Source organism: Sus scrofa, chromosome 13 (genome assembly GCF_000003025.6).
Source record: "Sus scrofa isolate TJ Tabasco breed Duroc chromosome 13, Sscrofa11.1, whole genome shotgun sequence".
NCBI classification, from domain to species: domain Eukaryota; kingdom Metazoa; phylum Chordata; class Mammalia; order Artiodactyla; family Suidae; genus Sus; species Sus scrofa.
Window position 1 is genome coordinate 61,258,250 of NC_010455.5, and position 25,812 is coordinate 61,284,061.

General features: G+C 41.8%; 1 protein-coding gene across 9 annotated transcripts in view; it reads left to right on the forward strand.

The window, feature by feature from the left end:
* ITPR1 (inositol 1,4,5-trisphosphate receptor type 1) overlaps positions 1-25,812 on the forward strand; it is a 330,788-nt gene that overhangs the window by 190,119 nt on the left and 114,857 nt on the right. For 7 of the 9 annotated variants that reach the window (XM_021069280.1, XM_021069278.1, XM_021069277.1 and 4 more), the window contains 6 exons: positions 1,763-1,891; positions 7,091-7,211; positions 9,584-9,768; positions 13,615-13,763; positions 14,950-15,061; positions 19,717-19,749. In XM_021069280.1, coding sequence (XP_020924939.1) covers positions 1,763-1,891; positions 7,091-7,211; positions 9,584-9,768; positions 13,615-13,763; positions 14,950-15,061; positions 19,717-19,749 — 729 coding nt within the window. The remainder of the gene's footprint in view (positions 1-1,762; positions 1,892-7,090; positions 7,212-9,583; positions 9,769-13,614; positions 13,764-14,949; positions 15,062-19,716; positions 19,750-25,812) is intronic. The other 2 variants (XM_021069282.1, XM_021069283.1) reach the window with 1 other exon arrangement.

Consider the following 25,812-nt stretch of genomic DNA (forward strand, 5'->3'; position numbering starts at 1 on the left):
TGGATTTAATAGGAATTTTGTGGTGCTAGGGCTGGAGTGGGAGGGAATTAATACTGTCCTTCAGAGAGTAAGTGTGAGATGAATCCCAATTTCAGAAATGTAATGCTAAAAAGGGGGGAAAATAGCACATTATAGAATCCTAGAATGTGGTATTTTCTGCCTGACTGTACAGTTACTGGTTTGAGACCAGGAGCCTGCAAGAACTTAATTTCTTTCTAACCATGTGTTTAATAATACTCAGATGTTGGTGTCATAGATGGATGGTTGGATGGCTGGATGGATAGATAGATACATAGATCATAATACTCAGGTGTTGGTGTCATAGATGGATGGATAGATAGATAGACAGAGATATAGATAAATCTATTTGCCTATTTACCTGTCTGTCTGTCTATCTATCTGCCTGGTTTTTACCTTGAAATGGAAGGCCTGTTTTGCTTTTTTAAATTAGGACTCAGCACAGTTTTCTGTAAAGGGCCAGATTTGAATAGACTTGGCTTTGTGGACCATCTAGTCTCTGTCACAACTCCTTAACTCTGCCCTGGTAACATGAGAGCAGCTGTGGCAATATGTAAACAGAGGGCACGGCTGGGTTCCAATAAAACTTTATTTATATAAACAGCCAGCAGCCCTTCACCTGGTGGCCCCTGCCTTAAATTGTTCAAAATGCTGTTAAATCAGTAACTGACTTCATTTTCTGGATGTGTCCCCAGACTGTTCCGCTTTGAGCTCAGAACATGATAGTAAATAAAATTTGGTCGTTTTACCCCTTACTTCATAATTTTAATATTATAGCAATTTTATGTCTCAAATAAGAGTGCTAATGAATTTGGTAATAAAATTTTGACTTTGAAAAATGAATTTTCTAAACTTGTTCTTCCAAATGTCTAATCTTATTCTACGCAGTAGAGTCCAAGTGAAATCTAAAATATCAGTCTTCACCCCAAAACTTGTACAGTCAATTATTTTGAGTCGTAGCTCACTATTTTCAATAGTGCTATATATCAGTAGAATTCTTATTGAATAGGAGGATTTTGTAGGTTTGGAGAGTATGTGCACAGCAGAGCTCAGTGATAATATTTGACTCAGGGCCTTGATTATATCTTTTAGGAGACTATGGCCTAGAGCAGATGAATGATTTAAACAGGAGGATAGTTTATTACTTTAAGGGAAAATATGTATAACTATAGTTGTTAACTGCCTTTTGGGGTTTTAGATTTGCCACAAGTGGGTAGGAATTTGAAAGTGATGGCCTTGTAGATCCCACACCATTTTTTTTTTTTTTCAGGACCACACCCAAGGCATATGGAAGTTCCCAGGTGAGGGCTCAGATTGGAGCTATAGCTGCTGGCCTATACCACAGCGATGGCAACGCAGGATCCAAGCCACATCTGCAACCTACACCACAGCTCACAGCAACACCAGATCCCTGACTCACTGAGAGAGGCCAGGGATCGAACCTGCATCCTCATGGATACTAGTCAGATTCATTTCCATTGTGCCACAACAGTAACTCCCAGTCCCACACCAGTTTTATTACTTTGTGATTCTGCACCATGATATCCTAGCTGATGTACCTCTTTTTTTCCATGATTTAGTTTTTGCTTTGCTATCTCTTCAGGGTTTAAATGGATCTGCAGGCTTTTACCTTTCCTTTGTTAAGGATGATCTGCAGGAATAGTCATGGATGACTGAACTTTACAACTAAAATTATTCATTGCAGGTTTTGGTATAATGTCTAAAGCATCTAATTGTCCTCCAGGCCTGTAACAACACTAGTGACAGGAAACACGCAGACTCAATTTTGGAGAAGTACGTCACTGAAATCGTCATGAGTATCGTGACCACGTTCTTCAGTTCTCCCTTCTCAGACCAGAGCACGACTTTGCAGGTAAGAAACACAAACATGAATGTGGGGCGTTCATGAGAGATCTTCACAGTTGGAGCTGGTGTTGGTTTGGGATTGGGCGACTCGGCAAAGTGTTAATACAAGACGCTTTTCTCTTTGAGCAGAATCATTCTTACAGGATCCCTTGGATAATGAAGTGCCAGAGAATATTTTTCTGTACCAGATAGTTCTATTGGTTGTTGACTTTCTCCCTGAAATGTCTTCTTTTTCTCTTGCCTTCACTCTTGTCAGTTCCTCACCTCCAATTCTAGAAAGGGAAGCAGCTTTCGAACAAGTTGCTAGCATGTTATTAACACTTCAGAAGAATAAATCTGGAAATCTCCATTTTAACTCCAGGTGTGTGCCTAGAGTTCATCAGAAGGGGTATGTGGCAGAGGTCATTTAGCCTTGACAGCTGGGCTGCATATTACCCCAGCCCCAGCAGACATTGATCATGTGGAATCTTGCATGCACGGCACCTCCTGGAGTTGTGCTGTGTGGCAGCCCCACGTGATGATTGTCAGTGTACGTAGCATTTGAAAGATTTGAACCCATGGATCTGGGAAATGTTTTCATTATTCTTTTTTTTTTTAATTTTAGTGTAATATAGATGACTTCCAAAGTTGTGTTAATTTCAGGCATACAGCAAAGCGAATCAGTTATACACAAACATAAATCCATTCCTTTTCACATTCTTTTCCTATATTAGTACTGGGTAAATTTCCTTGTACTATACTTCATTATTCTTTTACTTGGAAAAATTGCTCTTTAATTTGTTGTTGTTGGTACAAATTATTATTTTTTTAGCATTTCTTTTAATTAAAGTTTTCTCATGTTTATAAAATAATTCTTTATTATTTTAGTTGATTTGCATTGTGCTGTCAATTTCTGCTGTACAGCAGAGTGTTCCAGTTATACATATAAATATATATATATATATATATATATATATATATATACATTCTTTTTCTCATACTATCTCCTATCATGTTCTGTCACAAGTGATTGGATATAGTTCCCAGTGCTCTGCAGCAGGACCTTATTGCTTATCCATCGCTCTTCTTTTTATAACTTAGGTCTGGGTCAGTGGCTGTGGGAGCCTTGATGAAGGTCCATGTTTACAGCCTGCAGAATGAAAGTGGCCAGAAGAGAAATAGTAACTACCCTTGTTATGGAAATAGAGGGAGGCTGTCCTGGGGTTGATGGATGGCCTGGGGTTGGATTACAGACAAATAGACTTAATGAAGGTAAATACTCTAAGAGAAGAGTGATTCATGGTCAGTGTTGTATCACTGGTACATTTATTAGATACTGCTATATTCCATCCCCTAAGCAAAGTTCATATATCCTTAGTCCAGATGGCATTTATCCCCATTTTGCAGCTGAGTAAACTGAGGTGCAGAGGGTTTAATTATCATGCTCAGCCATGGTCACAGCTAGTAAATGTCAAAACCCATGATTTCAGCCTGGGTCTGTCTGATTCTAAAATTTGAATTATGGAATTTTTAGTGAGATAGGATTCGTAGGAACTGTTGGTAATATTCTATTTAGTTTAGCTTAGCTGCTAGCTTTTAGTTATCTCTAAAGTATGATAGTTAGAATGCCACCTCTAGAACGTCTTTATGCAGTTCTTGAGTAATTGGGAAACAGGAACTTAGTAGATCCCAACCACATGATTTGTTGGAAGTCAGAATGTGCTCCTTACCAAGTACTCTTCTACAAAGAGTTAGCTATTTTGGTTAGAAAGGTTGGACTTGGTTCTTTTGTAAATGAAGCTAAGGCAGTGCCTGCTCTCCTGTGGATTGTGAAACATGATTTCAAAACTAAATGTCCAGGTAAATCAGTCACATTCATTGGAAACCATTAAACAGGAACTTGTGTTTGGGGAGATTTTTCATTGTGGCCCCTGCCACTGTCTTCCTCCGAAAACAATGGTGACCCAACTAATAAGTGGGAATTGTCAGAGAAATAAATCCTCATCATAAATAGAAGTCCCTAACAAGGCCCACGTCATCCAAACATATTTAAAATTCAAAGTCCAGGCTGGATTTCTGGAACATTTATTTTCAAGGAATCCTATTTTTGAAGCTGTCCTAACGTGTCTTACTTTATCTGTTGAAGAGCCTATGTCTTTCTTCTCCAGCTCGATTGGTACCTCCTTCCTTCAATGTTTTCTTGTTTCCTTCCTTCCTTTCTTTTCACTTGCATTTGTGAGGGAGGAAAACGGTGGGCTTGGGTGTGGCTGTGTGACATTTAAGATTCTAATGGAGGGTCCAAGAGGCAGCTGGAAATGTAGAATCTGGGAGAAACAAGAGAACTTTGGAGGCTTTTATAGCAGGACAGAGTTGAATTCAAATCCTCATTCTGCCCCTTCCCAGGTCTGTGAACTTGGGCGAGGTCTTGGGTCTTAGAAGTTCGGAACCTCTCTTCTGATGTGTTAAATGGGTATAGTATCAACCCTGCCGATTGTTGTGAGACTAGGAATTAATGTTTATGAACATCTAGCTTAATGCCTGGTATATAGTAGGTACTTAATAATGGGCAGCTTGTACTGTGTCCTGTCAGGTGGTGAACTACATACAGTAGGGAAGCAGAGTTATGCCTTTCCATGTACAGTTGTCTCAAGTACTGTTCTATCCTGTACACAGTACCTGGCACCTGGTAGATGCCAGTTTGTTAGGTAAATGAATCAGGTAGATTCATTAGAGTGAAAGTGATAAAATCCAAATATAAACATTTGCTACTTTAGGTCTTGGCCAGGAAAATGAAGAGGTTGACTTGAAGGGAACTGGGCGGAGAACATATTTAAGGACAGAATGTGAAAGAGGCCAGAGGATGACCAGGGGTTGTCGTGCAGTCAGGATGGGAGTCACAAGCACAGCAGGGCCCTGGGAACTGAGCAGAGGAGAATTTCAGGAAGAAGGAGATGGGCAGTCATGGTCATCAGCCCAGAGGTCCCGTGAGCTATGTCCCCAGATTGCCCAATAAAGTGGGTAATTAGAAATTAGCTACTCAGGCCAGGTGAATCATCTTTTGTTTATTCAGGTGCCAGAGGGGAACAGAGCAGATGTTTAATAAATAATGGTTCAATTGAATTCATTTAGTCAAAGGATTCTTTTTTGAGTCAGGCCGCTGAGTTCCCATCCCACCTCCACACAGATTAGCCAGTAGAGTGAGTGATGGTACCACTGCTAACTTCCTAGGGTCAGGGATACTCACATGAGGTTTGTATGAGCCCTCGGCACAGGCCTGGCAGGTAAATGTTCTCAGGTGTTTTCCCATGGCCAGAGGGTTAAGGATCCGGCCTTGTCACTGCTGAGGCTCTGGTTACTGCTGTGGTGTGGATTCATTCCCTGGCCTGGGAATTTCTTCATGACATGAGTGCGGCCAAAAAAAAAAAAAAATGTTCTCAATAAATAAGTGCTCTTCTGGGGCCCATTGTGCTCAGGGTCTCTCGGCCAATTCCTCAGGCCCCCTGGCTTCCCGTCACCCACACATATTCCTTCCCTGGAGGGCTATGAGCTGCAGAACAGAAAGCGCTTCCTACAGAAAGCGATGAGACTCTGGTTTGCTTGTGAAGTGAGTAGAAGGAGCACAGATTGTTGGCATCAGAGAGCAGGGAAGATGGCTCAGTGCTCAGCCATCACTTCTTAGTTCCTTTGGATGTTTTGTTTGACCTTTTCTGAGCCTTTGTTTTTCATCTGTGGCATGAAGGTAACTCCTCTGTCATAGGATACTTATCAAGGCCCCAGTGAGCTCTCATGTAAAGTGTATGGCACTGGATGAGTGAAAGTTATCCAAACAGTAGAGGAGGTTCTGAATTTTTATTAACCTGTTCCAATTTCTTATAATAAACTTCCTTCCCCCGCCCCAGCACTTTTGCTTTTTTTTTTTCAACTCAGAATCTTTACCTAGAATTTTTCAGTACTCTTCTTTTTTTTTTGGCCACACCCTCATCATGTGGAAGTTCTCGGGCCAAGGATCAAACCCACGGCACAGCAGTGACCTGAGCTGCTGCAGTGATCATGCCACATCCTTAACCTGCTGTGCTACAAGGGAATTCTGGTCCTTTTTTTCTTTACAAGATCAACCCCTGTGGGTTTTTGGAGGGGATCTGTGAGTCCTTTCTTCTAAAAATGAAAGACCAAGTGGAGTAAGTAGCTCACCATACACAGTGGCCTTGGCCTTGCAGGTCTAAAGCTACGCCGATCCAGGTGGCTTTGGATGGAGACCAAAATTATAACTTTCAAATGCATTCAAAGTCAGTGTCAGATTGATGAGGTGGATGTTTGAATTCTTTTATCAGATGATGAAGTGGATGTTTGAATTCTTTTATTTTAAAACAAGTACAAAGTAGTACCATCGTGGACAGTAATAAATCCTCTGCAGTTATCTTGCAAGTACTCATCTGCAGCAAATGAGCACATAGGAGGAGTAACCATCAAAACCATTTTCTCCTTATCTCATTGAAGACACTGCAAAGAATAAGAAGAGGGCCACTGATCAGTTTGTTTATGCTGATTAAAAACAGAGGTTTTACTCATAGACTATCACATCTGGAAATAACTTTGAGGGTTTTTCTGCCTCCATTTTATGTTATTGGACCAAGTTAAAGCTCTGAAAATTGAAGTGATTTGCCCACAGTCACACAGCCAGTTGGTAACTAGACAAGAATCCCAGTTTTCAGGCCGTGATTCCACTGCTCCTTCTGGTGGTCAGATTTAGCATCAAGTTTGTACATAGCCTTAAAGTTCTGACTTTTGGAGTTCCCATCATGGCACAGCGGAAATGAATCCGACTGGGAACCATGAGGTTGCGGGTTTGATCCCTGGCCTCGTTCAGTGGGTTAAAGATCTGGCATTGCCGTGAGCTGTAGTGTAGGTTGCAGACACAGCTTGGATCCCACGTTGCTGTGGCTCTGGTGTAGGCCAGCAGCAACAACTCCGATTAGACCCCTAGCCTTGGAACCTCCATATGCCATAGGTGCAGCCCTCAAAAGACAAAAAAAAAAAAAAAATTCTGACTTTTTCTCCCTCAGCCGTGCCACTTCTGGAGTCAAGCTCACCACCATCCACCCCTTTTCACCCTTGCATAAAGTCCGTTCACCTGTGGTTCAAGGGCACCTCTGTTTCTAACTGGTGTTATTAATCACTCACAAATAAAATCTTCACGTCACCTCATCTCTGCCTCTCTTTCTCGCAGACTCGCCAGCCTGTGTTTGTGCAGCTGCTGCAAGGTGTGTTCAGGGTTTACCACTGCAACTGGCTCATGCCCAGCCAGAAGGCATCGGTGGAGAGCTGCATCCGGGTGCTCTCTGACGTAGGTAAGACTCCAACCCAGTTTGGATTTAACATGATGAAAATGCGTTGGTCACCATTAATAAAGGCCATCCTTGATCAAACACTTGCTGTAGCTCTTGAAAGGTTTTGTACACAGGATGCTGCAGAGCCAGACTGGAGCTAAGTTACTCCTTGATTCTAAACTTCCCTTTCATCTTTTCAAGTCAGCACCTCCCAAAGTTCAGAGCCAACAAGTCCCAAAGAATGATAGGCTTTGAAAAACAAGATTCTACTCTTAAATTGTTAGTCAACTCTTGGCAAGTCACATTGCATTCAAGTTTATTGAAGGCCCTGGGAAACCCCTCATTCAGGAAAGTAATTTGTTTACTCTGGTAAATAGATTTGACTGTGTGGAAACTTTTTTCCCTGCAAAGCACATGTCTGATCCTATAGAATGCCCCTTCTGAGAAATGGTACACTGTTCCCTCCTGCCTCTTGATGGAAAATGTATCTCCATGCCCTCCCATCTCCCCTCCCATAATATCATGTCTCATAGGCAGTTTTTTTTTATATATACAATGATTTTTATTTTTTTTCATTATAGCTGGTTTATGGTGTTCTGTCAATATTCTACTATACAGCGTGGTGACCCAGTTATACATACATGTATAGATTCTTTTTTCTCACATTATCAGGCTCCTTCATAAGAGACTAGATATAGTTCCCAGCGGTACACAGCAGGATCTCATTGCTTATCCATTCCAAAGGCAATAGTCTGCATTCATGGGCAGTTTTTAAAGGAAGTTATGACCATTTCTGCTTCCTTCACCCTGACTTTGTCAGACTCTATTACTTTGGCCTGTTCTGTGTTCCTCCTCCTCCCAAATGCTATGCAAAGGGATAATCTTCCTGCCTAAATTGAGAAGATCTGTTTGCCTCTAGTAAGTATTTACATCTCTACAGACCCCAGAGAAGACAGGCATAGCTGTTAGCCCTGTTGAGTCATCCCTGATTTCTGTCATCCCTGCCTGATTTACACTCATATAGCAGGTGTTTGTGTCATTCTATTGCTTATGTGACAGTATTTCACAATAAGAGGGTAGGCTTTTGAACATGTGTACATTACAGATTATAGGTTCATGATTCGACTTCTCACCAATAGGGCTCAAGATGGGGTCCCCAGATAAGCCTCTACTCCGCCCATATATGATCGTATATCACAAGGTTGCTGGATAAAATTTGGAAAAGTTGCTGAGTTAACTAGCTGAGTTAACTAATCATCAGAGATATGTAATGTTTTAATAGTCATGGAAGTGATGAGAAAAGACTAGGAGAGTTGGTATTTGTGAACAACAGGGCATGAAAACTACATAGCCTATAAACCCTAGCACTTTGTTGCTTCTGTTGGTCTGAAAATGTGGAGACAGGGAATAGTTGTCTTGTTTTTTTGGATGTTGTTGGATTTCCCATATTGAAAAAAGGATTGGTGGTCTAATTATCATCCTTTTTTAAATATACTTTTTATTTTGGAATAATTTTAGATTTATTAGAAAGCTGCCAAGATAACAGAGGTCCCATTTATCCCTCATCCAATTAGCCCCACTGTCAGCATCTTCTGTTATCAGCTACATTCATCACAACTAAGAAACTGACGTTGGCCTGTACTATGAAGTAAACTTCCAGACCTGATTTGGTTTTCACCATTTTTTCCGCTAAGGTCCTTTCCCAGGACTCAGTGTAGGCTTCTATGCTGCATTTCATGGCCATACATCTCCAGTCTCCTTTGGTCTGTGGTAATTTCTCCAGTCTTCCTTATTATCTACGACCTTGACAGTTCTCAGGGAGTACTGGTCAGGTGTGTTGTAGAATGCCCCTTATTGTGAATTTGACTGATGTTTTTCTCATGATGAGGTTGGAGTTGTCCTTTTTTAAAAAGGGGGTTAAAAAAAAAGTGCCTATATGGAAAGAATAGCTTATGTCATTTTGAATGTTATCTTTTGCACTATATTTGGCATAAAACAGCATTTTGTGGATTGTTGATAGAATACCATACTTGAGAATTTTTTGAAAAATGGTTTATTGGCCAGATAATTTCCCCACCTTGATAATTCTTTAAATGTATGAACACATCTGAGACCGTAAGAAGCCATTCACTGAGGAAACCCATTGAACTTTGACTTGTCTAAACTGTCTGACCTTGGAGCATTTTAAAGTGGCTCAGAGCTGCTACCCCTCAGAATTCATGGTGGAAAACCTGACCTCATGGATGGTGATGCTCTGCTGAGCTGCTCTGTGTCCACACTCATGTTCTGGGCATGGACAGATCTGCCTGGTACAGGATGGGGAAGGCTAAATCTGTCTCTAGGGTGTCTCCTACTAAAGTCGTCAGCTCATGAGTCCCCTTTCTCTTGTGCAGCCAAGAGCCGGGCCATTGCTATCCCTGTGGACCTGGACAGCCAGGTCAACAACCTCTTCCTCAAGTCCCACAACATTGTGCAGAAAACTGCCATGAACTGGCGGCTGACAGCCCGAAACGCTGCTCGCCGAGACTCCGTCCTGGCAGCTTCCAGAGACTACCGGAATATCATTGAGAGATTGCAGGTAATGCCTGGCGTGGACGGCCGCGGTCCTTAACTGGCCTCAGGTGGCTCCACACGCAGAAGTGCCTCCTTGAGCCGGAGAAAATCCGGGTTGGCCACAGGGAGATGTCAGGGTGGTGAGTGGCCAGTCAGTTGCAATAATGTCTCTGGGGCCAGAAAAGCTCCTGCCAGAATCATGGTCTTTCAAGGTTACTCACTGATTTTGTAGATCTCTTTATGAACCAGTCCCTCTGCCTTTACTAGGAAGGAGTACAAAAGTGTTAGAAGAGAATGCTTATAATAAAGGCACAACAGCTCCATTTTTTCATCACCTTGGGATTTTAGCCTCTTGAATCAGCAGGTAAACAAGAGTAATCATGTTTCAGAGAGTTTTATATTAGAATGAGCCAAGTCAACATAATAGTATTATTAAACTCTAGCTAGATTATACTTTTTGTCATAGCACCTATGAAGAGATGTGCTCTCCCTCTGTTGAAAGAGAGAGTATCAAGAATAAGATGATATTAAACACTTAAACATATACCATAATATAACATCTTCTTTATACAACCACCTCAAGTGAGTCTCTGGTAAGTGGTCCATGGACCACGGTTTGAGAATCACACATCCTTTATTTGGGCTCAGGGCAGTGCCACAGTGATTAAGAGTGTGATTTCAGGCAAGTCCTGGGTTCAAATTATGGCTCCACTGCTTAACAATGTGTAACCTTGGGAAAAATATTCAACTTCCTCAGGTTCCTAATTTGTAAAATAGTATAATAGTAACACCAACCTCATGGGGTTGATATGAGGACAGGAGAGTTGATAAGATGTTGCAGTTTTCTCTGCCTGTGTCACACATCACAACAGCAGTTATTTTATTCTCTTGCACTGTTCTCGAGGTTGCCTGGGCTCAGCAGGGTGTTTCTTGGTCAAGTCCGTTCATGCAGTTGCAATCAGGTGGTGGCTCTGGTTGGACTCAACCTGACATCTCACTCACCCACACGTTTGGCCTTTGATGCTGATTTGATTGTCCATGGGTCCTCACCTGGAGTTGGTGCCAGAAACATCACCATGTAGTCTCCCCAGGTGCTCTGAGCTTCCTCACAACATGGTGGCTGAGTCCTGAGATAAGTCTCTAGATAAAGAGATAGGTGAAAGCTGTATTGCCTTAATGACCTGGCTTCGGAAGTCACATGGCATCCCTTCTGTCATAATCTTTTGGTCGAGGCAGTGACACATGTCCACTTAGGTTCAAGGAAATGGGCTACCACTGGATGGGAGGGATGTCTGTGCCACACTGTAAGCACATGCAGGATAGTTTATCCTGCTTTGGAAAATTCAATACAGATAAAGCATGTAGAACAGAGCCTGACATGCAGTGAACACTCAAACAGTGAGAGCTGCTATTGTAATTATTACTATTATTGTCATTACTATTACAACTGTGATAATTATTATTAGATGAAGTCACTGAATCTCTGAGGGTTATGTAAATTACTAAATTATTATTTGTAATTAAAGACAAATGAGTTAACTGAGTCATGCATCAGCCCCACCCTGGGCTTTGTGATACAATGAACCAACCAGAAATAATCTGACCTTCATAGAGTCTCACCTGTTGGAAAGGAGACAGATATTAGTCAACTAATCACACAGATATGAGTAAAATAGCAAAAGGGACAGTCACTGCAGAGGAGAAGCGAGGAGGGCTACGGAAGACGCTGATGGGGAAGCTAATGTTGCCTGGGGTTGCCGGATGGTGATCAGAAGGCCGTGCTGAGGATTGGAACCAAGATCAGGGAGCAGTGGGACTCAGAGGGATGGGAAGGAGGGAGACATGTGTAAGGACCATTCTGCAGGAGAGGACTCGGTGCCAAGACCGAAGGAAGGTTAGTGGGGCCAGAGCCGGTGGAGCTGGTGAGGTGGGCAGGGCTTCACAGGTCAAGGAGAGAATTTCAGCCTTGTCATTGATAGAACCAGTTCTTGAACAAAGGTAATTTGGTTCCTGATGGAGTCCTTCTTGACCCACCATGTTTTAGAATGAGGAAGGTTATTGCATTGTAGTCTCATAACTGTGTGAACAGTGTTTGCTCCTATTTTGACTGAATTATCTGTGGCTGCAGAAACACATCAGCGCTCTTCTTAGATTTATTATGCATATTCATAGGGAATAGAACAAAACACATACATTTAGGTAGTAAGTCTTGTTTTAAAGACTTGGCCAATGATGTAAGGGGTTTTTTCTATCTGATGAATTATGGTCCATCTGAGCCCCTGGAGTGAGTTAGGAAGATTGCCGAGAACAGCAAAAGTTGTCATCATGTGAAACATTTACTTGCAGACGAAGTGCTTATATAATTAACCCCCATTCAGGCATTCCCCCTCACTTAACACTAGCATCTCCCCCGCCCATTGCTTCACCATTCTTGTCTGTTGGTCTCTCCCTGATTGCCGAATGTTACACATTTGACAATACAGTGCAAATCGATTGCAATGTGGAGTTCAAACTTGCAAAAGATGCAAGATTTTGTGAACGTGATGCTGAAGAACTACTCCAATCCCTTGCAAATGCTGTAGACAAGGAAGTTTTTGCCTGAGTTAGGACCAGTTACTCTTGGAGAAAAGTGTGTGCTTTCAGGGAGGAAGCTCTTAGAGAAACTGACAGAGTACTCAGAGAATTTTGCCAGAGTGACCCCCTTTTTGACTGTGGTGTGAAAGTCAGTCTTAATTAAGGGATGTTACAGTATACTTTTAAAATCTTGTTGGGAAAAATTGCCCCCATAAAGAAAGTTTGATTTACTTGTGCATTCTTTAATGCATCCTAAATATTGATGTGTGATGACAGATTTCGTTAAATGTAAGGTTAATTAAATTATATCCACAAGTTGAAGTTTTAGTTTCTGGATAAAAGATCACTCCATTCTTAATGGATTTGGGGGTTATGAACTTAGGGTCCCCAGTTGAGGTGAATGTAACTTAAGTAGGCTTTTCCATGTGATTCTCCTTGGTTAACTAAGGCTTCCTCTCTTAGCCAGGGTGCTGTGTTCTGTCCTTAATTAGCATGCTGATAGTTAGGTTCTGAGTTACCAAGCCAGAGAGCAGACTTTAGCATCTTTTGAAGATAATTTCTCATCTGTTTTCTGCCATTTGCCTTTATATGGTGTTTGTTGTGTTGGTTTTGCTGCTCTTTCAACTTTTCTCTGTTTTCCTTTCCTACAGCTATGTGTTTTGCATTTGAAGACCATCATGCTCTCAGGGTACATGTATTTAGCATGTTGATACAGCATGTTCATTCCTTTGTGTTCTCATTTTTATATGACTTTTTATTGTGTAAATAATCCATGCTCCTAGGAAATAATTTGACAATACTCACAAGTGATGAGCTATAGAAGAAAACTATAATCACCTGTAATCCTGCCACCAGAGAAAACTGCTAATGATGTCTTAATAGTACTTGCTGAATATCCTTTAGATATTAATGTTGTTTATAAAAAGCCGATCATGTAGTCCATACTGTTGGTTGAACATTTTTTACACTCCTATTGTAGACACCTTTCCATGTTGTCACGTGTACTTTTTTGCATCATATTTTAAAATCTCTGGAATGATCCCTTGAGTAGTATTAGGACCATCTCACAGGGCGGGTGGGAATGTGGACTTGTTATTACTCTGTTGTCTGCATCAGGGCCTAATGCTTCAGGTAACCATTGGGCAACGTCTAGTAATTCGAGGCAAATTCCAGACAGCGCTAAGGTTACTCTAACCCAGCCTAGTCTGTGGTCATGTTTTAGGTCAGAAATGAATGTTCTCACCCTCCTGAGGTCAGCTCTGCCCGAGCCGCTCACCAGGACTTGCTTCCGTTCCAGGACATCGTCTCCGCCCTGGAGGACCGTCTCAGGCCTCTGGTGCAGGCCGAGTTATCTGTGCTGGTGGATGTCCTCCACAGGCCCGAGCTGCTTTTCCCAGAGAACACTGACGCCAGAAGAAAGTGTGAAAGTGGTGGTTTCATTTGCAAGTAAGCAGCCTCTCTGTACTGTCTTCAGGGCTCAGCTGCGGAGTCCCACTGACAACGCGTCACAGGTTCCTGAAGGCCGAGGGGCCGGCCTGGCTTTTGACTTTGGTGAATACAAGGTCTAGCGCTAGGGATCTGTTCTGACCTTCCCAGAGTGTGCAGGTTTAGTCCCACTGTCTTGTTGTGTTGGTGAGAATTTCTCCTTTGACCTCCATGCTGGTTTGTTCATCTTCCATTCAACAAGTGTGGGCTGTTGCCTTGGGCTGCCCGACAGATTCAGAGAGGCTTGACCTTCCTACAGACCTGTCAGTCTTCCTGACAGCTTTGTAGTTTCTCAGTTTATGCCTTGGGGCCTAATCTAGAAGAAACTGCTGGTTCCATGTACAGAAATTACCATCTGATTTTCACCTTAAGGTCAGTTTGTTGATACATTTGAGCGTGGGCTCAACCTCTGAGTTGCTGACTTTTCTGGGTCCCTCAGAGGGTAAGACTGGATCAGGGAACAGTGTGTTTGCCCCAGCTATCATACTCCTAGGTTTTTCACACTGTTGGCATATTCCAGCCACGTGACTGGCAATCCTTAGCGGATAAATAGTTGCACTTCGTGAATGAGCAGGTTTGAGTGGGCCTCTGTCTCCTTTCACCCCTTCCTGTAATCTCTCCACAGCAAGTGGTGAAGAGGAACCTGTTTGCTGTTATTGACCAGCAGATGGCACTATTGAGACACCAACTGGCTCTTCTTGCAGGAAGTGTCCTGGAGCTTGTTTAACCCGGGAGCCCTTCCTAAATATTTGTTTATTATCTGACTAACTAAATAAGTTGACTGTCAAATATTTAAAGAAAATTAATTTATTAAAAAATTTATTAAAGTATAGTTGATTTATAATGTGCCAATTTCTGCTGTTCAGCCAAGTGATTCAGTCGTACTAAAATACACATTCTTTTTTAATGTTCTCTTCCATCATGCTCTATCCCAGGAGATTGAATAGAGTTTTCTATGCTGTGCAGTGAGACCTTGTTGTTTATCCATTATCAATGTAATAGTTGGTATCTACTGATCCCAAACTCCCAGTCCATCCCTCTCCCTCCCTGTCCCTCTTGGCAACCACAGGTCTGTTCTCTCTCTCTCTCTTTTTTAAATTTAAAGATTGTTTCTGGGATGTAATCTGTGGTTTTCTTTTTCATTTAGGTTAATAAAGCACACTAAACAGCTGCTAGAGGAAAATGAGGAGAAACTGTGCATTAAGGTTCTACAGACCCTCAGAGAAATGATGACCAAAGATAGAGGCTATGGAGAAAAGGTACTGCATTTTATTTTTATGTTAAAACTAGGTTTTATTGCTAAATTGAAGTGGAGTGGTGGCAGTTAGAAATCCAGCTTAGTTCAGGAATATTGACAGAGGGGTGAACATTTAAAAAAAAAAAATGTCTCTAAAGGTAGTGAAATCATATGACTGTCTCTTTAAAAAGTCATATATGTTTAGTTGTCTCTTACAGGTTGCTTGCTGTGCAATCTATATTCAGAGAAATAGTAACCATAAAATGTTCTATCTATATAAGTTCCCAGTGAGAATGCAAATGCCTCTTGTGTATCAAAGTTGGTGTTTCTGAATTTGGGGGTCCAGTTATGCATACCTATGGGTTTACTTGCTTCTTTCTGGTGAGATGTTGCACAGACCTTCCAGTATGTAATGAAACTGCCTCCACTTCTAACTGGAATTAAGGCAGCAACTATGTCACCTTTTCTAATTGGGTTGTGAAATGGTCCATTCCTGGGGCAAGAGACTTTTCAGCACATGCTGTGAATAAAACTGTACAGAAAACACCCCTCACACCCCTGATTTTGGACCAGGTGGGATAAAAACAGCCCCATTGCTCTTCCTTTCTGCTGCCAGCAAAACAAAACAAAACAGAACAAAAACATGGACTTGAGTTTAAATCTCACCAGTCTTCATATGAAGGTAATACTCTTCACCAATTGTCTTTAAACAATTTTTATCAGCATGTTCCCAGTAGGTAAATATACTGATATCATTGACTTACCAAAATACCCAGTAACACATTTATTCATCTTTGTGAAGAAGCCTTAATAATTAAATCACAGCCTTCCTTGTCAAAAGGAATAGTGACAACCAGAATTATAAAAGCCTGTCAGAATCTTGCTTTCTAACCTAAGCAAGATGTATCATTAATATTAGAGCAATTTAACATGTGAGTCTTTGAATAAGAAAAAAATAAAGCAGAAAGGTACACAGACTTTTTTGCAGTATACACTCCCCCACTGCCCCCAGGGCACAAAGCTTTTAAATGTTGCTTTAAATTGGTAAAAATAAATTTAAGTTAAAACTTGAATAAATGTTGTTTATTTCAAAAGAAGTGTTGATAACTCAGGAGGAATTTTGTGGAGGAAACTGGACAGAAAAGAGTTTATAAACATAAATAATAAAAGCAAAGAAGTGGGGTACAAGTGGGAAGTAATATGACTGGCCTCACAACACCTGTGAAGGCACCTAGGTAGGTCTTAAAAAAAAAAAAAGGTGAGAGGGGAGCATAAGAGAGAATATACTTGTCAGATAAGTGAATAATAACCATTTATTCCACAAGATCTTTCTTTTTCTTAAAGTGAAGTTTAAGAAATGTTTAAGGGAGTTCTCTCTGTGGTGCAGTGGGTTAAGGATCTGGCGTTACTGCACCTGTGGTGTAGGTCGCAGTTTCAGCTTGGATTCGATTCCTGGGAACTTCAATATGCTGTGAGTGTGGCCAAAAAGAAAAACAAAGTTTAAAAAACATGATCCTAGTTTTAGAAATTCACTCTCCATAATAAGATAAAACCCACTAGGAGCCCTAACCAGCTGTGAATATATTTGCACTTTGGGGCATGAAACTTGATTTTTAAAATGCGGAGGCCACAATTTTCTCTTCTTGTGAGAATATCTGTTGCTTTCTATAACCGACATATTTAAGGAACACTTTGTGTCTCCACTCCAGTGAGTTTTGCACATTGCGATTATACTTTCATTTCTCTTAAGTTTTCTTTGTATGACATGGAAAGTGGAAGTACCAGGAGTTGGCTGAGTCTCTGTGGTTCGGCAGAAAAGCATAGCAGGGTCTTTGGGGCCCTGTAGAAGGTGCTCTCTGCTGCCTCTCCCTGCCTATCGGGCAGGGAGGACACTGCTTTAGCTCCTGGCAGGTGGCGGATCTGAGATGTTGTCACATTGCCTGTGAGAAGGCTCATGGAGAGGGCCAGGGCAGTAGAGGGCAGCAGGTGGAGGTCACTATCAAAGAGTTACCAGAGTTTAGAGGAGGTTCTTAAGCTGTAGCTCAGATCCCTTTTCAGCTGGTAAAGAAATTGGTCCCACAGAGCAGATAGAGGGTAGGAGGCAAGATGACATTTCTTTCCAGTCTGGTTGGTGCCACCATTCCATCCCCTTTGTGAAAGTGAAAATATGCTAAGCAAGTGTGGGAAATGCCACGCAACCGAGGAAGACAGTCTAGAAACCTGGGTTAGTCAGGAGGTCCAGCACCTCCTGGCACTTACATGTGATGCTTCTGGCCCTGCACTCTGGCTGCTGGAAAAGGCTACTTAACCATTCACTGTAGAAGGCAGTGGGGGGCACTAAATGATTTCTGTTCCTTCCAGTTTGGTTATTGGTATAACTTTGTCCCATCTCATTAAGGCTTTTGGATAATGCCTTTGATAATCTCTTGACTGCCCCTGTTTGACTGAAAAAGGAGCGGGGATAGGCCTACTCCTTCAAGGGTGAAATGAACCCAGAGCCAAAGCACTAACCTTTCTTGGGCAAACCAGTGGGTATTAGTCAATCAAGTACATGATGTGTTCTTTGAACTGGGTTCTCAGGACACAAGGGCAGGTGTTACTGCCATGCTGTCTCCCTGGCTCAGTTTTCCTATTTGTTGCCCCTTACATGGAGCTTGTCCCATGACTCATACCCTGCTGGGATATCCAGGGTTGCTCTGTTGCCCTGCCCTCTCCTGAGTCTTCAGGGTGGTTGGATCTGGTCCACTGGGCACTGGCATCACCTGTGGTTTGTGTCAGGCCCTGGAGGAACGAGTCAGATCCGTGAAAAGCCAGTGGTCAGTCCACTTGTCTTGGTCCACTGCCTAAGAAAAAGAGAGAACTATGACCTAGGACGGCAAGGTGGGGGCTGGGCAAAGAAGGTCGGCACATAATTCAGTCATGATCATTTAGGAATTAAAGACATCTTTAACTATTGTGTCCCTTAAATACAATGAGCCAGCAATATTTACCAAGAGTGGTAAATATTAAAAAATATATATTAGTAAGGTTCACCAAAATAAGTTCCTGTTGTGGCTCAGCAGGTTAAGAACACGACATAGTGTCTGTGAGGATGGGGGTTCGATTCCTGACCTCACTCAGTGGGTTGAGGATCTGGTGTAGGAGGCAGATGGGGCACAGGTACAGATGCAGCTCAGATCTGGTGTTGCTCAGGCTATGGTGTAGGCCTACACCTGCAGCTCCAGTTTTACCCCTAGCCTGGGAACCTCCATATGCCTAAAAAGAAAAAAATAATAAAAATAAAAAATTTTTAAAAATTTAAAAAGGATCAACAAAATAATGTGGAATATAATTTCATGTGATTTTTGTGTCCTTCATAAGCTAATAAACTTATGTATTCAAAGTTAATAAACTTTAAAATCAGGACTTTGCAACCATTCTGTGTGTGTAATGCCTACTAAACTCTGCTTTTAATTTACAGATCAAACCACATTTAAAAAAAAAATAACCACCCATAGCTAAACATCTTTAAAATTTAGCCTGAATCTCCCTATAACTCAGAGAACATCTTCAGGTTCCTAGACCCTGCTTGAAAAGAAAGCGTAGTTATTTTATATATTGGCTGCTCTGTAATCTACTATAGGATTTTTATTAAGCTGTTTTTTATCTAAGTTATTATTCAAAGAGCTTTGCAAAGAAATTCAGACTCCAACAATTAAATATAAATGGATATCTCAGCTTATATAAAAATCTATTTTTCTCATGAATGGTAGTAGCTGTTTTACTACTAGAAAGTTTTTGACCTCAAGTAACATCAGGGTTTTCATTTCATACAAATTATTGGTCCCCTGGTAATTACTAATGCTTCTTTTCTCTAAATGAATAAACTATTGACATTTTCAGCCACCAGTGTTTCTAACAGGAGTTTAGACTTGCAAAATGTAGTAAGTATTAATGAAATGTAAAAAAAAAAGTCATTTGAGGATCATCATTAAACAAGCATTGTGATTAATGCTCTTGTTTTTTCTTTTTCTTGAACTTGATGCTAATAGGTCATTTACTTGTTGCTAATATCATGTGGGTTGTACTAACTTATCACCCTGGGGGAAAATCTTGTCTTTAATCATCAATGGTATCAGGATTTGGAGCTTCTGGGCTTGGGAGATGTTAATCTTACTCTGTGCTTAAATTGAATCTGGATCTGATTGAGCCCAATGATAGTTTGGACCCCCAGATCTCCCACTGAATGGTAAAATGGGTTCAAAGAAAGAATTTCCTCCCAAGATGAGTTGATTGGGGTTGAGTCTTGGACCCTACTCCTTCCCATGGTCTTCTGAACGGATACAGTTCTTGGTGGGGGAACATGGCCTTGCCCATGGCTCAGTTCAAGGGTTCTCTCCACAAGAGAGTGCAAAGGTGCCATTCTGGGCTCTTGGTTAAGTGACCTGTGAGGTTTGATACCTGGCATGTGAACAGTGTGTGGCATCATCCTGCCCGTTCTGTTCCGGAGCAGAACTTGTAGGGCAGAGGTCAGGGGGAGGTGTGGTGCTGTGCAAAATGCCCCCACCTCTTAAGATGGTCACAGTCTAACTTGAGTCAGTGAGAAGAATACAGTGACAAAGTTTCTAACACTGAGCTCACTCTGTATTTTCTTTCCTAACACTTCTTCTTTTTCTCCCCCCTTTTCTTCTTTTCCAGCTAATTTCCATTGATGAATTGGATAATGCTGAGGTCCTAATTTCCTTTTTTTCCCCATGTCCTGTGGTGATGTTTCTGTGACCCTCTTCCAGTGAACTCTGTTGATCTGTCCCTTAGTCTCTGCATCGTGCCATATCTGACTGTGTAGCATGCCTCTGGGCGTGAGTTGAGTCCTTCGTGTCTGTGTTAGCATTTCCCACGAGTTTGTTTGTCATTTGTCCTTGGAGATCCCATCTGACTCTAGACAAAGACTTTCTAAATTGCAGTAAGATTTCAGTCATTCACTGTCTAGAATCTCAACTGAATTTGCGGTTGATGCTGGCTGTTAACCTGTCTCTGAAACTCAATATGGATATTACCATGAGGAGATTTTCTGTCTGTCTGTAAAGTACCAGTGCACAAACAAATAACTACATGAGTATAGTTTGGAAGTATTAAAAAAAAAAAAAAAGGCAAACCGATATTCTTGGTCTACAGGTTGGAAAGCGTTGAGTGTGAGGGGTCATATAAAATTTTGTCAAAGTGCAGTGCAAATTCTGCAGTGCTTGTTGAATCTTTCCAGCTGCTAGCTTACCATGGGATTAGGAATGTCCCACATCCTTGGCTTCTCTTCTAGGAAAACCCCCTAGAGATCCAGAAATTGAAATGTCATCTGACGGGTTCTATACTTCAGTATCAAATGAGTTTCATTTACCCGGAATTACCCTGGAGACGGAGAAGTGGCCATTTTGTTTGGGATTTGAAGGTCTCTTAAATATTTTCTCTCCTGTGAATATTTTTTCCACATTTCTTGCCATGTTTTTAGGATGTAATACAGGTTTGGTAAATGACAATAGAGAAAGGATTAACACAGGGAATTAATATATATACTTAAGCAGGCTTAATTGCTTAGCAAATCAGAGCACACTGGAAAAAATTCGATCTGACTTTTAATTTTCTGGTTCACTTCTTTGGGTATCTGGTCATTCTTTTGGTAGCTTATTTTGATGGAATAGAGCTACCAAATAAAATCGGAGGCCCGCTCTAATACCTACCACTGTCATTTCAGAAATACCAAGAGATGGTTCAGGTACACCTAAGAAGAGTTCGAATCCCAGACTTAAAACTGAAAACAATACGAATGGTTATGAGTTTGGTTCAGTTCACTCAGGAATGGAGCTCAGAGAGGTTAAGTGAGTGGTCTTCGAGCACACACAACCAATGACTAAACCAGAACTAGCTCTGCTGCCTCAGCAGCTGGCCTGGAGCTCTTATGTGTCAACCCTGGTACATTCTGTAAGTGCATACTTTTTCTTATACCTATCAACGTGAACAGGTGAGGAGGCCAGGCTCTCTAGGTTGCATGGAAAGCAAGAAAAGCAAAAGGTTATCCAGACCCTTAACCCTTTCAACTGTAGTGATTTTTGCTGCTTCCTGTTTAGTCTGCCCTCTTCCGGGTTATTTGTGGGGCAGCAACACATCTAATGCTGAATTTTCTTGTTGACACCTCTTGGTATTCATGTTTCTACCTACTGTCGCTGATTTGCACTTTCCCTCTGAAATACTAAGTTCAAGTTTCTCTTTGCCTAAGTACAAATTAAGTCGGGAGAGGAAAACCTTCCCTCATCGGAGTCTGCAGTGTTATTAATATACTGTTTTGCTCCCTAGTAATCATTGGATGTGTTTGCTTGCTCAAGATAGAACTTGGGTCTCCTGGCTAGGAGTTTATTGCTTGCTTATGGAAAGATTCCACAGTTGGAGCAGGTGTGTTTATAATTATACGCTAGGAAATAGAATACTGTCTGTTTATAAAAGAAGAATGTTCTGGCAGCCACTTGGATTCTTTGAAAATTCCCTGAGGAAGCAACTGTGGATCCCCTCCTCGTTGTTACCCCTGGCAACCACCAGAGCCCTGGGACACCAACACTCTGTCCCCAGGCCCTCGGGCTGGTGGATCTGGCCTTCTGAGCAGAGATGCCTGATGGGCCTTTATCATCCATGTCTGTTCGGGAAAAGACCACAGCTACTGAGGTTTCTCTCCCACCAAGCCTTTTGTTTGCATGTACGGGTAGAAACCAGCAGCCCACAACTGTAGTTGTGCAGAAACTCCGTCAAGAATTGCGTGAGAGTCCACTCTGGCCCTGGATATAGGCAAGCTCCCCAACTAAATTGCAAAGCAGCACTTCACACTTGAGACGTTGTGCGGAACCGCCCCTGGGCCAGGGTACGGCACACCTGGAGAGCTGTGAGCCTTTGATTGGGGAAGGACCCCGCCCTTCACTGATAAAGGCCAGTTGGGCATCGCAGGAGAGTGGATATGCAGTGAATGGCTTGGAAGATACAGTGCCTTTTGAGTCTCTGTCAGTCTTTGAGAAAGGAGAGTGAGGTGAGGACAGAATCAGAGTTCCTGCGAGAAAAGTGCATGGTGTGGGGCCTCTCCAGCTGTCTCCTAGAGTGGCATGCCCCTCGAAACCAGGAAGAGGAGGGCTTTCTTTCATTTCTTTATTATTATCATTTTTCACAAATCACGAGGCAGGGTCTCTCTCCTTACTTCCTGATTTCACCTTGTCCTTAGGGGGCAGGAAGAGGACAGGTAATGGGAGAAGGGTAAGGAGCTACTTGCTTAGTGTCTGTTCAGCTTATTCCTGAGTTGGTAGCTTGATGAACTGTTACCTTTGGACACACACAAATCAAGATAGGGAATGTTTCTGTCCCCCCCAACCCTGGAAGGTTCCTGCATCCACCCCTTCTTGGCTTTAAACAGACTCCGATTGATGCTTGAGACATTCATTTCTGTGACTCATGTTTGAGTGCCTGTTCTGTGTTGCTAGGGGATTTGGATACAATGGTGCCCCAAATAGGCAGAGTGTCTGCCCTTCTGGAGTTTATGGTTTTGTGGGGGAGATAGACAATAATACAAATTAATGTTAAATGACAGGCTGTCAATGAGAAATGTAGGAAGCTGAAGTACATGGGGTCATGAGGACATGCAATTTAAGAACTTTTACCTGGGCGAGAAAGGTCATGACAGGTGAGGACAACTGGCAGGTGACCATGGAGCCACTTTTCCTAAACTGTGAAGTTCTGGGCAAACCAAAGGTTTTTTTTCTTTTTCTTTTTTTCTTTTTTGATCTTTTTAGTGCTGCACCTGCGGCATGTGCAGGTTCCCAGGCTAGGGGTCGAATTGCAGCTATTGCCACCGGCCTATGCAACAGCCACAGTCACACTAGATCTGAGCTTGCGTGGTGTAGGTCTGTGACCTACACCATAGCTCACGGCAATGCCAGATCCTTAACCCACTGAGCGAGGCCAGGGATAAAACCTGTGTCATCATGGATTCTAGTTAGATTTGTTTCCACTGATCCACGACAGGAACTCCACAAAAGGGTAATTTTGATAAAGTCCTCTAACTTCAAGATGAGGCAGTGGGTAGAGCAGTGACCTACCTCATTTACATAGATGCCTCTTTGGAGAGGAATGGCGTGTTTAGAAAGTGTGGGCTGTGGCTCAGTGGATGGGCTGCATTTCTACATTTGGGAGATGTGATCCCCATTCAGTCACTGTCACTTCAGACTCTTCAGAGCCATCAGTGTCAGTTTGCAGCTTCAGCCTCTTGCCATTTCAACAAAAAAGCAAGGTTGTCATTTCTACTTGTTAGGGCGGTTGCAGCCTGCCTCTGTCTGCCTTTCTGTCCTTAGCTTCTGCCCCCGGGAGCTACTTCTGCAAGCAAAGGAAAGCCACCGCCAGTAAAATTTAGGGGGAAGAAAACAGAAGAGAAATGGGAGAATTATTAAATTTCACCTTCAGGGGGCGTTCTCATGACGTCCAACCCAGGGTGGAGGTGTCCTACTTTTTTACATTGCTGTGAACTGCTGGGTTGGGCACCTGCCAGCATTCAGGCAGCAGTTACATAAGAGCTGCTTTTTTTCCTGGAATTTAGGCTCACTGCTGATGTGTGACCTTCAGCAGTAATTGCCAATAAATGCAGCAGGGCTGTTTACTGTTAGACACTGGCAACCAGAGAGCAACCAAGCTCAACTCGGAGCACACAGAAGCTATTGCAGAATCTGGGGAAGTTTTTTTTTTTTTTTTCTTCCTTTTTCTTTCTTTTTCTTCTTCTTCTTTTTTTAATGTTGAGATGATTCCATCATGACTGAAGTTGTATAATTTAATCAAGTCAGAATGCATTTTTGAAAAATGAATTTCTCTTCTGACTGCTGATGAACTTTTCCTATAAAATATAGATGAAACTGCATCACTGGAACTAAAATATTTCTTCCTTTGTTTCTAAAAACAAATGCCATAGTAAAGGACATTGGGTTATTATCAAATGGAAAGATTTTAAATTTTTCTACTAAAATGCTAGGTAAGTTCCATTTTAGCTCAGTTTTCTTGCAAGCGTTCTGTTTTCTTAATGTGGCTTTTCAAAGGCTCAAGAAAGACAGGACCCAGCAAACATATTTGCAAGGCCATTCGCTATTTGCTTGTTTATTTTTTCCCTCCTCTGAGATTGAGTGGGTGAAAGGAACTGAAGGCTGATTCATGGGGGTTGGAGATTATAAATTCTCTTTGATGGGCTGATAATTAGATCTATAATACAGCTGCATTTATTGAACTGTATTCAGCCTCTGCTAGGGTTGGTTCATGGATGGAGACAGCTTATTTCAAAGGAAAATTTTAGAAGCCCAGGGATAATAGGGTTCATGTTAGTGGCAGCAGAAAACAGAAGGTATTTCTATGGCTGTGCTCTGTGCTGGCCTGTAATAGACACACATGAAACTGATGTATATATGTATGTGTGTACAGCATGTATGTGAGCATGTGCTGCTGTGCACATGCCATAAATAATAACCCTAGGAAGTCTCTGGGTTTCTTTTTATTTAAGAAGGACAATATATAATGTCCTTCATTTATGCAGAAGTACATCCCTGGATAAAATGTTAGGAACATTATGTATAAAAAGCGATCATTTCAGGGTCTTATCTGCCCAGATCTAGTTACTACTCCAGTGCTGTGGTTATGATGACCTAATTCATGGCCTCATCTGGGAAGGACACTCGGGATCCTTTTCGTTGAAATTCATTTTGAGTTTTTATTTCAAAGCCCATCATTTGAAATCTTTTCCCTATGAAGTCTGATTTTGCTGACCTTGACTAAAAGCCCTGGGAAGACTTAAGATCTAAGAAGAAACGTGGAGAGGCAGTAGGGAGCAATTGTTGGTTTCCAAGTTCAAAACCAGGCAACATCACATCATTGCCAGTCACTGTTGGTTTAGGGAGACTTCACCTTGACTGGAGGCATCAGACTCTGAATATAGTGTCTGGTACTGGGATGAAGGCAGTACAAGAAAAGACTTGTGAAATCCAAACATACTCATTTTCTCAAAATATTCTCCCTTAATGTGTGGTCATTGAGGATGACCTTCTGTGTGGAAAAAAATTAATTTTGATTATAAAAATGTGTTGAGAAAATCAGTTCATTCATTTACCAAACATTACCTTTTACTTTGTGTAGCATGGATTATATTTATGTAGCTGGTATCCTGTTTGAACATAGATAGCTTATTAATAGGCTTATATTTTTCAAAATTGTGGCTTTCTGCCATAAAAGCACCTACCCACATGGCAATAGAGCTGAAATCCTCTTAGGAGGGAGTGCTAGCAAAGGCTGTTGGTTATTTTACCAAATTCTGTGCCAGGCTTGATTTGGCCTTTTCCGTCCTGGAAATCATTTTAGGTCCTATTGGGTTGTGTTATTTAGGGAACTTGCCTGTTAGATATTATGAAGTTTACGAAAACATACCAAGCATTAGTTAATGTCTTCATTGGAAGAAATCCTAAATAATACCCGCTCCAGTCCCCTTGGCCTGCAGGTCAGGCAGTAGAAGCCCAGAGGGGTTCAATGATTGGCAGAGGGTCACACAGAGCATCAGGGCCTACATGAGCCACAATCACGTGATTCCCGTCCATTGCTCTCAGTTTTTGCATTCTGTTTGATGAGTGGCTAGAATTAAAAGTGTCCTCCTCCTATTTAAGTAGTGATTTCTGAAGCTGAAAAAAAAAAAAAAAAGTCTGCTGTCTCAAAAGTCTTTCTGTAATGTTCTGATGAAAAAAGATC